Genomic DNA, 18,791 nt, shown 5'->3' on the forward strand with positions numbered 1-18,791 from the left:
ACCTTACGTGCTAATAGTGTTGTTAGTATTATTTATTATAATTATTATATTATTGTATGTTACATTCTAATATTATACAATTCAACATATTAATCTCTCTGTGATTAAGTACATATACAATATATCGGATCATATATCGGAACGGCCAAGTTTTTCACAAACATCTGATCACCGCTTCTATTGTCTAAGTTTAAGCTAAGCATAATTAAGAGTATATGCTCAGATATCTTTGAAAATGTTGCAACACATGTTTTATAGGTAGTTTACGAGAAAATAAATGTAAGTAACGTAAATTCGTTTGGTTTGGTCATTTGATTTCTTCATGAATCATACTTGACTTTATGATGTTTCGCTTTAACTCAAATTTATCGCCGTCGAATGACGAGGGTCAATTAGTATAACCTAAATACTATGTTCGACGCGAAGTATGAAATAATTGTTCCTACATAATAGCTGCGTGAGAGATATGCTATCGGAGAGGAAATAGTTACTTTTGTAACATATAACTATATTATTATATATGCAATATAAATCAATAATAATTTTATTGCGCCTTGGGCTGGTGTCATTATGGAACACGAAATAGATTTTCTAGTATAAATGTGACGCTTTACGTACATACCCTAGGTAGCAAATAGGTATTGCCTGTGGACCATACTCACAGCTTTATTCTATACCTAGGTTATTTCTGTATTTTAGGTTTAGGGATGCTGTTTATGTTATTAAGTAGGTACCTACCTATCCTAATTAATGGGCCCAACAAAACGTAAGTAAACGTAACTTTACACTCATTAACTTCAGATGACTTAATTGGCAATGTCGACTAGAAAGACACGAACCATGATTTGCTACAAATGTAGATAAAATCAGCTTAAGAGATCCCCTGGCGCCAATGAAATATTTCTCCGTAGGTAATTTTCTGGAATACATTAGTATTGTGAATTATAAATAACTAACCCGAATAAACATTTCAAAAGCACTCATTAATATCAAATAAATTCTAGTATAACCGTATGGACATTCTTCAAGAGGCTAATAAAAATAATCATAAAACCCGTAAACGTAAGAGTTATGCGTGTGACACGAAATCGTAGATAAATATAATAGGGCAGGTGTCTCCTGGTCGTCTGCGTGGGCTATTCCTGGGTTTTTATTCACACCACTTGAATACTTAGTGTATCCCTTCTGTCCAGTGTAGTATGATCTAACAATAAACTGTGTCTACATCTGATCTCCATGTCAAGTTATATTAGTCACAAGTTATCGAGAGACGATAAGTTTCGTGAATTTAGGTAGGACCGTCGACCGCGACGCGTGCGTCGGTGACAAGTGATAGCCACTTTAGGGGCAGTCGTGTGTCTCTGACATAGTAGTGGGTTATTTTCGCTATAATACTATATGTACTTTGCTCGTACTTTGGGGAATAGGTTAAATACTCATAAAAACACGCATTGTCTAAGAGCTATCAAATCAACGTATGTTGGAAATCTGTGGTTATAGTTTTACCCGAAAACGAACTAAAACTTTTGAGAATCCCAAAAAAACTCCCAATAAAATGACCTTAGCTTTTTTAGGAGGTGGGGACCCTGAGCTTTTCCAGTGTTAGGCTTATGCACTTTTGACTCCGGTGTATGGTGGTAGACCCAAATCTCGTCTATAGTTATGAAACGACCAAGAAAATCTTGTGGGTCGCATTGAAACAGATTCAAACAATCCTGTGACACTGTATGGCGGGTGCGTTTATTTTCAGCTCAAATTAGTCTCGGTACCCCACTTAGCAGAAACCTTAGAAAATCCAAAATTCTTGGTAATTATGTTTGTAATCGCTCATAGGAAATGCCAATCGTCTCCGCTATCTCTGCAACTTTCAACCGCCTGTCATTCATAATTACATCTAGTATTATATTGTCATTTTCGTCAGTGGAAGCCGTTATTGGTCTACCACACCTAGGTTCATCTTCAACTACTTCTCTGCCGCGTTTAAAATCTGCTACCCATCGTTTTACAGTGGCATATGATGGAGCGGATTCTCCTAAAGTCTGGCACATGTCTTCAAAAAATTGCTTTGGCGTTAACCCCTTTTTTTGTAAGTACTTCATGACAGAACGGTGCTCAATTTTATCCATTCTAAAGGAAATCGCGAACCTCTTTTAATAATTCGATCACAAAATGTGCAATTGTGACAGAAGAAAAACAAAAGATAGTGCATTATGATAAAAAATATGTAAGTCTTACGTCTCAGTATTATTTTTTTCCTTTTACATATTTTCATTATCACGCCGATGATGAGTAGGTTCTACCTACTACTACTACTAGGATCTACCTGCAATTAAATTGATATTGATCGGTGTCGACTGTAGGTAATTCCATGGTCAAGCATTTCCTGACATAATACCTGTGAATATCATTTATAGAACAGTTCCAAGTGTATCAAACGTGGATTTAATAGCCAGTGCGACCATTAATGCGACTATAAATTAAGCATTTAGATCGTTATTTCCATCACGATAGGAGACGAGACTTAATGAAAATGAAACCATTAGTAAAAGTGTAGGTAATCTTATGATTTATCATAACCGCTTTGTGATAGTTAAAATGGTTCTTAAACCGTATAAGTAAGTATTATATCTTACATATTTAAAAGTTTGTAATGATAAAGCAATTTTATAAGATTTATATGTCTATTTTAATACAGAACAAAATCTTGAATTATGTTACCTATTTGTAATCAAACAAGTTTTTTTACTTATTATAGTCGCATTAATGGTCGCACTGGCTGTTGACTTTTTTTAGTCAAGTCAATAAACAGAAATGCGCACGTGTATTAATTTACTGCTATTGCTATAATATTATAATGTATAACATTAATTTAATCGTGTGTATTGTTTATATTAAATGTAAGTATTTACATAGTTGGTGACATGCGCAGCATTTGTTACAATAATACTTGTTTATTATGTTATGATTAATCGTTGTTGCGATACGATGCAATAAATATATTCAGTGTCGCTTAAGAATGTACTACATGTTCCATCTTAGCAGTTTGCCGAGTTATTTAACATTAAGTACTTACAGTTAAAGTATTTACATGTAAACCAATCGACTTCCTGTCTCTAATCTGTTTCCTGTGTGTAATACCAACAAATGATTGGCATTTTTTTATTGGGCTTGGTCTTCAAACATTTGGTTTTGTTTGTTATGGTGACACAAAATAAGCACACAAAAATCCCATATTAAAAGAAAATTACTAGGTACTTGGAGTTAGCCGTAATCGTAACAACTTCTAGATAAAACAAGGCCTTTGACATTTCTTATCTTTCCAATAACGTTTAAATGCATACAACTAAGATTTCTTTGAATCGATCGTAACATTCGTAACGATTCGTTTGTGTATCGATTCTAGTAAAGGGCACGCGCTGGGCGCAATCCAAGAGGACTCCACTAAATATAGACAGTAAACAAAAACAACTGCGGCTAAACTAGCTTTAGTCATAGCCAAGCTATAATAGGCTTAAAGCCTACTCATTAAGGACTACGATACCGCATGAAGATGTTGGTGGTTCTAAACCAACCGGCAGCACCCGTTGCATTGCAAGCCGAAGCATAGAGAAAAAAATACATAGAGTGCTCACTCCATACATCAGTTTTAGTACCAAAAAGACTATTAGCATCTAGCATCGAGTAGCGGAACTATCAGTACATGCTACTTGACAATAGACGTAGCACCGACCGGAAAGTCTTATGCTGTTGAGATAAGACTTTCCGGTCGGTGCTACATCTATTGTCAAGTAGCAGTACTGATAGTTCCGCTACTCGATGCTAGATGTAGACACTGAAATTAATAGTCTGAATGATGTATAGAGGAGCACTCTTGTATTACTATATTTCTCTATGGCCGAAGTGACAAATTATTGGCAGAAGATTAGAGAGCCGTAAAATCATATTAACTAGCGATTTAATACCAGATAATCTTGTGTTGGTAAGTTCTCGAGACTGGAGTCTTTAGCATTTAGAATTTCAGTCATGAAGTCTATGACTTCATAAAAACACGACGTACCTAGTGGTCTTTAGAGGATACTCGTTGCAATACAGGGTTTAACTTTCTACCTATATTAGGATTTTTAGAAACTAGTCGGTTACAACATGCATATTACTCGTACCTATCCCTAAACCTACGAAAAATAATCGGGACTTACCAAATATGTAAGATAGATTAGATACGATAATGTCAAATAAGTACCGACTCCGCTTCGAAATATACATAGATATTTTGTAAAAAAAGACGTTATCTGAAATCGCGTAACAGATGTCGCCACGACGTCAGGCAAAGCGAGCGAGTGAATTGATGTAAACATGTCAAGCAAAGTACTTATTTGTGCTTATTTTCCAGAGAATACCTGTCTTTAACCCAACTCGTCACAAAAAAGGAAAGAATAATCGAATTAACACCGAAATATTAGTTTGGCCCAAGCCAAAGATTTATTACACAAAGTCCTTACCTTATACACTATTCATGTAAATCAATATTTGTTTAAAAAATCTCGCAAATTATTTAGTTGATCATTCGGTGAACGACCGATGATCCATGGGCCAGTAACGGTATTGCGACCCACGGTCAGGTGTGCCCCGTGGTGTTATTAGTATTCACAAAACATTGAACACTTAAATATAAGATCGTGTCTTGTTCAGGTACCTATATAATTTGATGCTAGAAAAAATAACAACGGGTTGCAACGGGAGTGCCGATAGAAGTGAAAACTCAATGACTATTGCACAATGTCTGCAGCATTATGTATAATTGAGGTTAACGCCATCTAGCGTTATTTCGTCGCATTACTTGAAACCCCTAAGCACATCACTGTTAGTACTCGAGTTATATTAATACCAGTTAGAGGGAAACTCACTAGATGGCATTTAAATCAATAAAGAAAAACTCAATGACATTGAAGTAGGTAACAGTTTTTCGATCAAGTCACGTGTCCGTCTTACGTCTTACGGTCACGTGACACCTGTTACGAGTTTATCATTTTTTTCCCATCACAAAAAGTGCACAGCGCCGCTAAATATTAAAATTCACTTCAAAAAAATCTGTAGGTAAGTACAATTACAATTCAATACAACTATGCACAATAATGTATTGTCGCACTTGAGTCGCAAATGTATATTCGCCTTAAACATAATTTGTTATTTTTTCCGTTCTGTCCTGTCATTAAGTAGTCAAATACTGTTAATTTTATTTTTCGTGCACTTGTGCTGGTTCATCTTAGACTTAGACGATGCCCATACCAAGTGGTCTAAACGACAACAGCAACCGCGACAAATAAGATAGAGTTAAGCCTTTTAATTCCGGAGTTGTCATTCCAATACCTTGCCGAACTACTCTCATGCGAAAATGCTAGAGCTCTACAAACTATATTTTACAAAATTAAGTCGTAATCTTTCATTTCATATTAAAATTCGCAGACAGGACAAATTGCGAATTCTTCTAAAGATACCTACTTTAGTAAAAATTGGAATCGTTTGCCGAAACGGAACGAAGCAAAGCAAGGAAGGATTTTGGGAACGGAACTAAAAGAAAATGGGATCATTTAGGTACCTACTAAAGAGACTTTTGCATTTGCGAGTGCATCAATAGATATTTATCCGACAACACTATTAATTTCTTGTCAAGCCGCGTAGCCAACGTGCCAATCGCTTACGCTCCGTAGCGATCGAAACGCAACTGTCACTGTCGCACTAATATGGAAGAGTGATAGAGAGACACAAAGAGATTCGATGGCGAAGTGCAAGCGATCGTCACCTTGGCTAGGCCGCCAGGCCTCGAAGTATTGGTTTTGATGGATCTTGCTTGCGCGAGAGCAATCTGAACGGACGGACCTTCGAACGCCCAGTCGCCCACTTTCTCGAGTTGTAATAAATAAAAAACCGGCCAAGTGCGAGTCGGATTCGGGCACGGAGGGTTCCGCACTATCAACAAAAAATAGAGCAAAACAAGCAAAAAAACGGTCACCCATCCAAGTACTGACCCCGCCCGACGTTGCTTAACTTCGGTCAAAAATCACGTTTGTTGTATGGGAGCCCCACTTAAATCTTTATTTTATTCTGTTTTTAGTATTTGTTGTTATAGCGGCAACAGAAATACATCATCTGTGAAAATTTCAACTGTCTAGCTATCACGGTTCGTGAGATACAGCTTGGTGACAGACGGACGGACGGACGGACGGACAGCGGAGTCTGAGTAATAGGGTCCCGTTTTTACCCTTTGGGTACGGAACCTTAAAAAGAATTATCGATTCTCGGTGGCTAACGTGATTTATTACAATCGTGACTACATTCATTTAACATGCTATAAAATATTGTGTGGGACTACAAATAACGAACATTAATACTTTATATGTAGAATTAAGAGCCAACTGGAGTGGTCATTTCTCCATACAAACGTACTCGACTGTTTCCTCCGTGGGTTTTGAAGCTAGAGCAATGATTTTTTCAACACAGATTAATATTGTCAATATCTGTGTCGGACCGTTTTGCTTTTTTTGTTTTTTAAGGCGCTAGAGCCCTTCAAAAATGGCCAAAATGGCCTAATTGACTATGCCGCAATGAGAGGCGTGCTATTCAAAACTGATATCAATTACCTAGTCAAAAAAGCAAAACGGTCCGACACAGATAATGTCATGATCATTTAGATTTCCAAATTTGGTTACGATTGGTTAAGTTTTGAAGGAGGAAACAGTCGAGTACGAAACCTCGATTTTTGATATTTTTACGCAGGATTTTTCGCCTTGTCCTTATCGCACTAGTTTTAGGAGCCGCTTCCGTTAGCGAGACGGGTATATTTACCTTAAATATTTAAATCTTAGCTCCTGTTGGCTCTTAATGCGTGAAGTAAAATGTATCGTAACTAAATGCAACTTATCAACTTGTTTCCGTTCCACATACTTATCGTAAATGTAAATATATCAGTACCTAGTTTAGGTTTAAGTATTGTATTTGTATGGCAGATATGTAGGTAGAATTATATTGTGATGCTCGGTGTCAATTACCGATTTGTATGCCTTTATTAAAATTTACCATGAAATAAAATATCACATTAATAATAACAGCCACTCACTAATATCTCCCCCCCACATCCACCACATTACCAATTTAATGCCTACCGCTAACAATAGTATTTTGAGACGTAGGAAAAATGCATAGTAATGAAATAATTCCCTTGAGGCTGTATTTCCTCCAGAGATACTGTGCGAGGATGCGTAGCGAGGGATGTGTTTGTAAAGAACCAATAGAATATTGCCCACTGGAGCTGCGCTGAGCGAAGGTAAGGTAATTCTTTACATCATCTCCCGCGGAAATGCAATTTACGTCTCTGGCGGGAATGCAGCCATAGATCCCCCTGAAATAATTTAAGACACAGAATAAATAATAGTACTAGGTATAGATGATTCAATCTCTAACAAAACGCGTTTATTACGATAAATATGACCGCTAGGTCAAGGTGGCGAAAGCGCGAGTAGGCGTCCGTTCCATAGCGGTGCGCGGCAACTATTACTATGGCACCAAAATTGGTGTTCGATGAAATCTAGGATTAGATATAAACTATTGGAATAATTTAAAAATATTTTTTGTATTAACCTCGTAAGGCCTACATATAGTACTTATTCAGTTTGATGAAATTTAAATCATATCCAATTGGAACAGTTGCATTGTTTTGTTGCGTAAAAATTTTATACAAAGCATAATCAACTCTATCCTACAATATAGGTTCAAATTGCAGTAGCAAATTTTGGATTTTTCATTTGTATCTTAGGAGGGCCTTAGGCCCACTTGCACCATTCCACTAACCCGGGGTTAACCAGTTAAACCTGGTGTTTCCATGGTTACCAGTACAAGTTGACACTGAGTAAACGGTTTAAACGCATAACCCCGGGTTAGTGGGATGGTGCAAGTGGGCCTTAGGAGGTTAAACTGTCAACTAAGCAGGTATGCCTTCGGTGCTGCGACAAATGCTCCCTAAACCTAAATTTTTCCTTGACAGATTTGACCTAATCGACGTGCCAGCCGAAACCCGTGCTATCCTCGTGAAAATGACCCACGTGGTCACCGCAAACCTGATGGCGGAATGTGGCGGCAACGTCACAGAGCTCGTGGACACCCCGGTGGTTGTCTACACGTCGGTGAAGTCCGCGGACACGAGTCTCACCTGGACCACGGATGAGCAGTATGCTTTGGATGTCCAGATAAAGGGTTAGTTTCTTGCAGTATCATGCTACTTATTTTATTAACCTACTTCCAAATCTCAAAAGGAGGAGGTTGTCAATTCGGTTGTATGTTTTTTTAGATACTTTTTTTATAATAGGTACAAGAAATAAATTAATTTAAATCTAAATCTCGAAACCTAACTAAGTGAATAAACTAAAGCTAACTAAATATATGCTAAATATATTTAACAAAAAAAACAATTGCTTCCGGCATATACCCTGGGATACTACTGTAACACAGTAGATTGGACTCAACTTCTGAGTAAAGAAGGAGCCAGCTTTTTATTAAATTCTGTTGAAGATCACGTGGCCATTTTTCGGCCTGAATCAGCAATCGTAGATTATTCAAGTATAATCTATTAACATTTATTAAGAGCCAACAGGAGTGGTCATTTCTCCATACAAACGTACTCGACTGTTTCCTCCGTGGGTTTTGAAGCTAGAGCAATGATTTTTTTAACACAGATTAATATTGTCAATATCTGTGTCGGACCGTTTTGCTTTTTTTGATATTTTTGTTTTTTAAGGCGCTAGAGCCCTTCAAAAATGGCCAAAATGGCCTAATTGACTATGCCGCAATGAGAGGCGTGGTATTCAAAACTGATATAAATTAGCCAAAAAAGCAAAACGGTCCGACACAGATAATTTCATAATCATTTAGATTTCCAAATTTGGTTACGATTGGTTAAGTTTTGGAGGAGGAAACAGTCGAGTACGAAACCTCGATATTTGAGATTTTTACGCAGGATTTTTCGCCTTGTCCTTATCGCACTAGTTTTAGGAGCCGCTTCCGTTAGCGAGACGGGTATATTTACCTAAAATATTTAAATCTCAGCTCCTGTTGGCTCTTAACGACCATAATGAAATATCGTGGGTCGTGTCATTGGGTTATGAGTTGAAGTTGAATAAACTTGCAAATCACGATCTTCGGTTTATCACTGTCGGACTCTTAACCGGTTGCTTGGAATATCCACAAAAAATTGTCCAATCATTTATGTAAATATCTTCTGCATATTATTGAGTATCTAATTGTAATATGCCTACTTGAATAAACCATCATTTATCTTATCTTTAATGGTGGTACCTAGCGGTAAAGCGTGCGGATTTCAGATCAGTTCAACTCCAAGCTCGTACCTACCAAGGAAACCCCCGCTTCTCGGTGAAGGAAAACATTGTGAGGAACCCGGATCCATCCCTAATAAGGTCTAGTTTCCCCTCTGGTTTGAAGGTCAAATGGTTGTCGCTTTTGTATTAACCCAATTCCTACACCAATTAGTGGGTTCGATTGCCAAAAGCCAACCCTGGGCTTCTTTAGGATTCAACCGGGAAACCGCCAAGAAGCTGAACAGGTCGCGTAGCCAACATGCCAATCGCTCACGCTCCGTAGCGATCGAAACGCAACTGTCACTGTCATACTAATAGGGAAGAGTGATAAAGCGATTCGATGGCGCAGCGATAGCGATTGTCACCTTGGCTAGGCCGCCAGGAATATTGTTGACTGTGATATTTACTTGAGCAAAAAAAATAAATCTTTTTTTGTCATACTTTTTTCAAGAAGAAGAAGTCGCTGTCCACATATTCGCGGAAACCATTTACGGCGCTCGCCACGCGCTTGAGACCTTCACCCAACTAGTCGCATCAGACCGTCCCGACTTTCCCGGACACACCCGCTGCGGGCTCCGTCTGGTCTCCGGCGCTAAAGTCCGCGACAGACCGGTCTATAAACATAGAGGACTGACCCTGGATACTTCTAGAAACTTCATACCGATGAAAGATATAAAGAGGACCCTGGATGGCATGGCAGCGACGAAGATGAATGTTTTCCATTGGCATGTGACGGATTCACATAGCTTCCCGTTGGAGTCGACACGTGTACCGCAATTTACAAGGTATCTTGTCTTGAATGTGTTAGTTATTGGGCTAGCTGGGGACTTTTTCCGATCATAATATGCCTATTGGGTGGTTTTCAACCCATTGAAGAACTCTCATCTCCTGATCAAATTGTGAGTAGAAGAGAGAGAGCCTGTAACCTTAAGGAATTCAGATCCAATAGCTAATTCTGGACATAAGTGGACTAAAAGAAAACAAGATAAGGCTTAGCACGCACTGCGGTTTTTAAAAAGCGGTTCCGCTACCGCAAAAAATGTAACGTACGGCATTCTTTATAAGCGCACGCACGCAACTTGCTACATTTTGACCGCAACCGCAAGAAAAAAACCGCAGTGCGTGCTAAGCCTAAGGCAGTTGACTAGATTTTATTAAAAAAATTCTTCGAACATCTCTCTCTTCAATACCTATATTATTATAATTTTCCCTTAAGTATGTAACTTTGTTTCCAGATTTGGTGCTTATTCAGACTCAGAAATATACACAAGAGAAGAAGTAAAAGATTTGATAGAGTACGCTAAAGTGCGAGGCATACGCGTCGTCATCGAAATCGACGCGCCTGCACACGCTGGCAACGGCTGGCAGTGGGGCAAGGTAAATACCACCCTATCTTATACGGAATAAGGTTTAGAGTTGGTTGAGTTAGGCTTAGCACGCACTGCGGTTTTTAAAAAGCGGTTCCGCTACTGCAAAAAATGTAACGTACGGCATTCTTAAATCGCAAGTGCGTGCGCTTATAAAGAATGCCGTACGTTACATTTTTTGCGGTAGCGGAACCGCTTTTTAAAAACGGCAGTGCGTGCTAAGCCTTATCGAGATAAATAGACATACTGTTAAGGTGCTAATTATACGAGTTGCGTTTCATTGAAAGCGTTGATTGATTAAAAGTGAAAATATGGAATGTGTTGGAAGCCATAACAAAGATTGCTAAGTTCAAAAGATTTCGTTTCCTGTTTATCTCAAAACCGAGTTAATGAATTAGTCAAGCCGTAGCCGTTTATTCGGTTTCCTCTCTCAATTCGGGGAATCTGTTTTAAAAATACTGTAGGTTGTATTATTGTTTGACTGCTATGAGGTTGTATTGTTGCGTGATTTTGATTGACTCAGTGACCTGAGATAGTCACATAATTTACACACTTATTTATGCAGCTTTTTCCAATTACCTTATAGTGACACTCGAATGATCATCGGTCATATTTAGATCGATTATGAAATGTTAAAAAAAGGCTTGCAATTTTAATAGGAAAGCAAGATAAAAACAAATTGGAAGAACCCTAAAATTCCTAAATGGCCTCTATAAACGTCCAAGATCTTGTCTCGATGTCTCGAGACACTTGACGAAACCACTATCACATTTACCCCATATTAGAATGCGGCCAAAAGTATGTTACTAATAATATATTCTGCTACTACTACTACTTGTAAAGTAAACTATTCTAGTCTCATTTAATAACTAGAATGAAATTACTACAAATAAGTTCAACCATAGAGAAATATAATAAGACAAGAGTGCTCACTCCATACATCAGTTAGACTATTAATTTCAGTGTCTACATCTAGCATTGAGTAGCGGAACTATCAGTACTGCTACTTGACAATAGATGTAGCACCGACCGGAAAGTCTTATCTCAATAGCATAAGACTTTCCAGTCGGTGCTACATCTATTGTCAAGTAGCAGTACTGATAGTTCCGCTACTCGATGCTAGATGCTAATAGTCTTTTTGGTACTAAAACTGATGTATGTAGGGTTGCCAGATGGTCGGTATAGCATATGTTCCCGATTCCCGACAAAGTGAAAATTGTCCCGAAAAACAGCTTCAAGTTATAAAACAATAATTTCAAGTTCTGAACTGTCGTCGAGCCAGCAAGCGGGTCGCGCATGGCGAGATTGGGCAGAGCAGCAGACGTAGTGCCAATAATGTAAAATATCGTTGTTTTTAATACAATTAAATTCATTTGAATGGTTTTTTTCTCCCGATTTAAGGCCCAAAATCCCGAATTTTGATATTTATTTTCCGATAATAGCGCCTTTCGATCTGGCAACCCTAGATGTATGGAGTGAGCAATCTATGTATTTTTTTCTCTATGGTTAAACATAATTTCAGCAAGCCGGCCACGGGGACCTAGCCGTTTGTGTGAACGAGCAGAATTGGCGGATGCTTTGCATCCAGCCACCGTGTGGGCAACTCAACCCAGCCAACCCCGCCATGTACCGAGTGCTCAAAGATTTGTACAGAGACATCGCCGAGGTGCTGCCCAGGCCTGCTTTATTCCACATGGGAGGTGATGAGGTAAATCTTTGTAATTTGGTCACAGTACATATTAGAACAAAATTAAATTATTTTCAGAAAATATTTCCAGGCACTGGAGGCTTGGGTCACTTTTTAACAAGCTTTTATTAGGTCGACCTGTATGTAACTAACATGTAATGAAATCTAAGGTAACTAATTTAACCATCTTCCAGGGATCGTAGCGTCATGAAAATTGGCAGCTGTATGTTGTTCTGATGACAATACAATAATATGGTACTGTCGAACTGATCTGATGATGGAGACAGGAGGTGGCCATAGGAACTCTGTGATGAAAAACGCAACCTAATTGTGTTAGGGGTTTTTAGAATTGTCTCGATGAGTATTAGTTGTCTGTCGTAAGAAAAGTACAGTCAGCGATAAAAGCTTGTACCAAAAATTAAATTTTTGCCAAAAACTTATTCTTAGCATATGACATTTATTTCAGTTTATTGGTTACAGTGGCGTATAATTTTAAGATTTGTGACCCTGAGTTTATAAAGGTTTACATGGGCATATGTTTAAATACGCCCCCGCTTTCGGGATACTGGGATTACCTATCCCTCAAGTAGTTTGAGTCACCGGCATAGTGGTATAAAGGAAACGTCTCGTGTGCGCTAGAGTCATTGTCCGATCTCTTGATTCCGCAACTATTTACTGATCTTGGTCATAGCGATTAAAACATAACATAAAACATGTTATACAAATTGGGGTTTTCGGAAAAAATGGTACCATTTACTTTTTTTAGGAAAACCATCAACTTTTGAGTTATTTAGACTCAGAATCACGAGTACCTACTATTGAATGAGACAAAGAAAAAAAGTGTCCCCAGTTTTTCATACAAATTTTGGGTGTCTATTTTGTAACGGTCCATACAAAATGTATGTGAAAATGCGTTACAAAAGTAACATTGTTTTTCTTTTTAATCGATAGTTCTCGTGATTCTGAGTAGATATAACCCAAAAATTTATGGTTTTTGGAAAATAAGTAAGCACTTTTTAGTGAAAATGCCCAAATATGCTCGTTTCTTCCCAGAACGTGCAGAATGTGGAATGACTTGCCTCATGAGGTTCCTTTGCGCTACGACATGGGATTCTTCAAGAAGCGGATATTTAGGGTTCTCAAGGGTCGGCAACGCTTAAGTGGCTCCTGTGATGTTGCTTATGTCCATGGGCGACGATGACCGCTTCCCATCAGGCGGCTCGTCTGCTCGTTTGCTGACTATTACATAAAAAAAAATACATATCATAATCTCCCTATCTTTAAATTACAGGTTTTCTTCGGGTGCTGGAACTCCTCAGAGCAGATCGTCAGCTACATGAAGGATAAAGGTTTCGGGACAAACGCGGATGGTTTCATCCGCCTCTGGGCCGAGTTCCACGCCCAAGCCCTGCAGATTTGGGATGAGCAGCTTAAAGAGGCTACCGGTGAAGACAAGCAACCAGTCATGCTGTGGTCTTCTGAGCTGACTAACCCGCAGAGGATACAGAGATATTTGGACAAGGAGAGGTGAGGTCACATTCTGTTGTTTTTGTACTGTTTTTGGGCAGGGTTCCGAAGTTCTACAGCAGGGGCGGATTAAGCTGGTGCGGGGCCCGTAGCACATTCGTCCGCGGGGCCCCCTGATGGTTTCATTTAGTTTCTTAGGTTAAGAGGATAAAAAAAAAACCAAAGTTGTTAGCCATTCACTTTTCGTGATTTTATATATTTGCAAATTGATGTATATGGGGTCTGTGTCAATTTCTTCGAGGAGATCATGTTCTATGTTCATCAAAGACAGATGATTCAGACGTTCTTGTCCCATTGTGTTCCTCAATTCGTTTTTAGGGTTTCGTAGTCACCTAGAAACCCTTATAGTTTCGCCATGTCCGTCTGTCTGTCCGTACTTTGCTCCGTGATCGTTATAGTGCTAGAAAGCTGCAATTTGGCATGGATACATCATGCACGGCGACAGAACGGTAAAATGAAAACTAAAAAGAAAATTTCGGTGCCTCCATAAAAAAAATGTTTTTTTTGTTGCTTCGATCCAATAGTGTGGGATAGGTCTTTCAAAACGAATAAGGGTATCCAAAAACCAATATTTGATAAAGTTAATATTTTCGGAAATAATCGCTCCGAAATAAATAAATATATGTATATCCAGACAGAGACATAGACATAGAATTTTTTTATTTAACACCACATTGAAAAATGTTTACAGGCAATGCTACAAAACATTACAAGCCTTAGAATTAAACTTAAATAGGCACAAATTAATTTGTTTACATGTAGATATAATTTTTTTTTTAATTATGATTATGTACCCCCTCTAACTTTTGAACCATGGCTCGAAAAAATATGAAATAATCGTTAAACAAAAGCTTAATAAATACTTTCAACTATAGTGAATATGATCGGTCCAGCCGTTTTTGAGTTATTGCAAAAAATCTCCTCTTCTTAGTAAAAAGACGTACAAAAAGCGCTGCAAAGGTACCTACTCCATTATGCTTGTAAATCTTGTAATGTACATGATATGTACTTACTAATAGCCCCCGTTTGGCCTAATCTGACAGAATGGTAACTACGAAACCCTACACTGAGCATGGCCCGACATGTTCTTGGCCGATTTTGTTAATTCTTTTAGCCAACCGTTGGGACGTTGACCGTGACGTTGGAAAACAAAAAGTCGTATGTGACTATTAAGTTCCAATTATGACATGACTATTTACCATTCACCGTAGAAATAAAGAGTTTGTTACCGAATTTATGTTAAAATATCTGGAAGACCGGGCTTTGCTCAGACAACATATAAAAAGACCTAGCTAGATCGATTTTTCGCCACCGAAAACCCCCATATAGCAAATTTCATCTAAATCGTTAGAGCCGTTTCCGAGATCCTCAAAAAATATATATAAATCAATAAATAGGTATACATACAAGAATTGCTCGTTTAAAGGTATAAGATAATGTCCTTAAAATTTTGTATGATATTACAAGCAAATATCAGCCTTCGTGAACTAAGTATTGTATCCGTGATGTTCGAAAACAAAAAGTCGTATGCTTATTTTAAAGTCTATGAACTCTAAGTATTATAAATAAAGTAGAATTTTACTAATGCTGTACTTATGTTATACGACATGCTGATAGACAGTCCAAAAATTTGGGGCGATAGAATAAAAGTTTCACATTAAAAATATAGGTGCGAATCGCGATTATGGCGAAAGGATTTGAAGGCGATATATGATTTTGATTTTGTCACGCGCCTTTGTGTTATTTAGTGTATTTTTTTTTTGTTTTTCATACAAGTCAATTTCAAAATCGCTTGGCCAGAGGGTCAGGGTCGAAGCGCGGGGCCCCCCTGGGCGCGGGGCCCGTAGCATATGCTTTTTCTGCTGTTAGGTTAATCCGCCACTGTTCTACAGCCACTATTAAATTGTACAACGGGACTTAATCGCGTATGTAAGTTTTAAGATCGAAACGAAACGTCGGAGGTAAATCTTAAAACTTACATACGCGATTAAGTCCCGTTGTACAATTTCATAATGTGTAAAAATCGTGAAAGTTTAAATCAGTGTTCTACAGCCACGTCTTGTAGTTTGTGTCTCCTTGTATTAAGCTTTAATATTATAAAAGTAATACTAAAATTCAATTAGCATGACCATTTGTCATGGCACTTTGTACTAAGAGTAACATTACGTATTGTTATTATTCCGTATACACACATGGAACCACAGTGACCCTGGAGTGGAGCTAATTTTAGACTCATTAGCTCATTACTCGTTGAAACCGTTTCAACTCTTTGCTATATGGAGTAATTAACATGTTATGATAGAATAATTAGTGTTAATGGGTTTAACCGGTCTACGCATTATTTTAACGTTGCTCTGAATACTTATGATCCTTGAATATTTTGGTAGGTAGGTACTGACTACTGACTTATTTTTATAATATACTAGCAACCCGCCCCGGCTTCGCACGGGTTAACAAATTATACATAAACCTTCCTCTTGAATCACTTTATCTATTTAAAACCGCATCAAAATCCGTTGCGTAGTTTTAAAGATCTAAGCATACATAGGGACAGACAGACAGCGGGAAGCGACTTTATGTTTAACTAATTATCATTGTAGGTATCAATTTTGTAAGTTTTCAAGATTTGAGCGATAAACGACAGAACGAATACCGAGAACTACTGTATCATGGGAAGCTGCCTGATTTCAAAATAACACTTATTTATTTACAGATACGTTATTCAAGTGTGGGAACCAGTAGAGAGCCCTGAGCTAATCCAGCTCCTTCGCCTCGGTTACCGCGTGGTCTCCGTACCCAAGAACGTGTGGTACCTCGACCACGGGTTCTGGGGCACCACCACTTTCGCCAACTGGCGGAGAATGTACGCCCATATGCTGCCCAGCAGTGAAACTGGTGTCCTTGGAGGGGAAGTCGCTATGTGGACTGAGTATGTCGACAAACATGTTCTGGGTAAGTAGCTAATCATGTATGGGTAAGGGCTTCCATTTTCTAGCCATGTATGTAACATAGGAGCCGTTAGACAAGATAAATGGATGACCATAGAGAAATATAGTAAGACAAGAGTGCTCACTCCATACATCAGTTCAGACTATTAATGTCAGTGTCTACATCTAGCATCGAGTAGCGGAACTATCAGTACTGCTACTTGACAATAGATGTAGCACCGACCGGAAAGTCTTATCTCAACAGCATAAGACTTTCCGGTCGACATCTATTGTCAAGTATTAGCAGTACTGATAGTTCCGCTACTCAATGCTAGATGCTAATAGTCTTTTTGGTACTAAAACTGATGTATGGAGTGAGCACTCTATGTATTTTTTTCTCTATGGTAAAGTCTATTATTTTTTTATTAGGTAGACTAAAATGACTTTTCATAGTATGAAATGACACATGATGTTCATACTATGAAATGTCATTTTAGTCTACCGAATAAAAAAATAGACTTTAGCTAATCATGTATAGGCCCCGTGCATGAACTATAGCAGCATAGGAGCTGTCAGATTTTTGGCGCGAGGCGTAAATCGTGTCGTTTATGCTTCCGATGTAGCCCACAAGATGGCAGAACCTACTATTCACAAGGAAACATACCGACGAGAACGGTAGATGCTTTGCTTTGGCAATATACATGTGCACATATGTTTCCGATTCAGGCCACAAGGTGGCAGACCCTCCAACGCGCACGGTCCCTATAGCTATGGGTATGGGCATAGAGAAATAAGTAAGACAAGAGTGCTCACTCCATACATCAGTTCAGAATATTAATTTCAGTGTCTACATCTAGCATCGAGTAGCGGAACTATCAGTACTGCTACTTGACAATAGATGTAGCACCGACCGGAAAGTCTTATCTCAACAGCATAAGACTTTCCGGTCGGTGCTACATCTATTGTCAAGTAGCAGTACTGATAGTTCCGCTACTCGATCCTAGATGCTAATAGTCTTTTTGGTACTAAAACTGATGTATGGAGTGAGCACTCTATGTATTTTTTTCTCTATGGATAAATGGATGACAGACCCTCCAATGCGCTCGGTCTCTATAGCGATCTGAAACAGAATTAAATTGTCCTTCACAACCCGTGCAAGTGAATACATTCGTCCGTAGATGGCGCGGGTTCAGAGTACTACTTACCGTTAGATGGCGGTATAAGGCTCTGAATAGGGGTGGTATTCCACCTGTCCAATGTGTGTTTTGTCTCATATTTTGCTTGAGAGAGAGAGAGTGAGACGCCTTGAGATTGGATAAAAGGAATACCACCCTAAGATAATATGTTGTCATTTGTTTACATTACTTACCCATTTTGGAATAGTCCGTAGCAGAAGTAGCGAAGCGGGCGAGATTTCATAGTTTTATTGATAAGGAGATAACACAATTCTATTGATAAGAGAAATTAGAGCGTCATCAAATCTTTTTGAAAACCCGTTGTTGTACCTGGGCGTTTTTTTTTGTTGTCCCAAACACTTTTTTTTTCACATTTGGGATTTTTTATGTTATTTCTACTCAGAATCACGAGCTCTTTCTATCCTAATAGGAGAAAAAAGTGTCCCAAAATTTCCATACATTTTTCGATCTATCCATTACGCGACCACCATACAAAGTTTATGAAAAATGGTGACGGAATGGAAATAAAAACCTTCGGACACTTTTTTTCTCCTATTAGGATAGAAAGAGCTCGTGATTCCGAGTAGAAATAACATAAAAAAACCCAAATTTGAAAAAAAAGTGTTTGGGACAACAAAAAAAAAGCGCCCACCTACGAGGTCAAAACTTTCGAAGTGGGTATTTTATACTGGAGAAATAGTTGAAAATAAAAATAACGTGGCGTGAGAATGATTCTGCGGCGT

General features: G+C 38.4%; 1 protein-coding gene across 2 annotated transcripts in view; it reads left to right on the plus strand.

The window, feature by feature from the left end:
• LOC134651935 (chitooligosaccharidolytic beta-N-acetylglucosaminidase-like) overlaps positions 1 to 18,791 on the plus strand; it is a 38,433-nt gene that overhangs the window by 17,242 nt on the left and 2,400 nt on the right. For both annotated transcript variants that reach the window (XM_063507056.1, XM_063507057.1), the window contains exons 4-9: positions 8,039 to 8,247; positions 9,817 to 10,150; positions 10,601 to 10,742; positions 12,255 to 12,440; positions 13,711 to 13,946; positions 16,660 to 16,898. In XM_063507056.1, coding sequence (XP_063363126.1) covers positions 8,039 to 8,247; positions 9,817 to 10,150; positions 10,601 to 10,742; positions 12,255 to 12,440; positions 13,711 to 13,946; positions 16,660 to 16,898 — 1,346 coding nt within the window. The remainder of the gene's footprint in view (positions 1 to 8,038; positions 8,248 to 9,816; positions 10,151 to 10,600; positions 10,743 to 12,254; positions 12,441 to 13,710; positions 13,947 to 16,659; positions 16,899 to 18,791) is intronic.

This window comes from Cydia amplana, chromosome 11, assembly GCF_948474715.1.
Source record: "Cydia amplana chromosome 11, ilCydAmpl1.1, whole genome shotgun sequence".
Classification (NCBI taxonomy): domain Eukaryota; kingdom Metazoa; phylum Arthropoda; class Insecta; order Lepidoptera; family Tortricidae; genus Cydia; species Cydia amplana.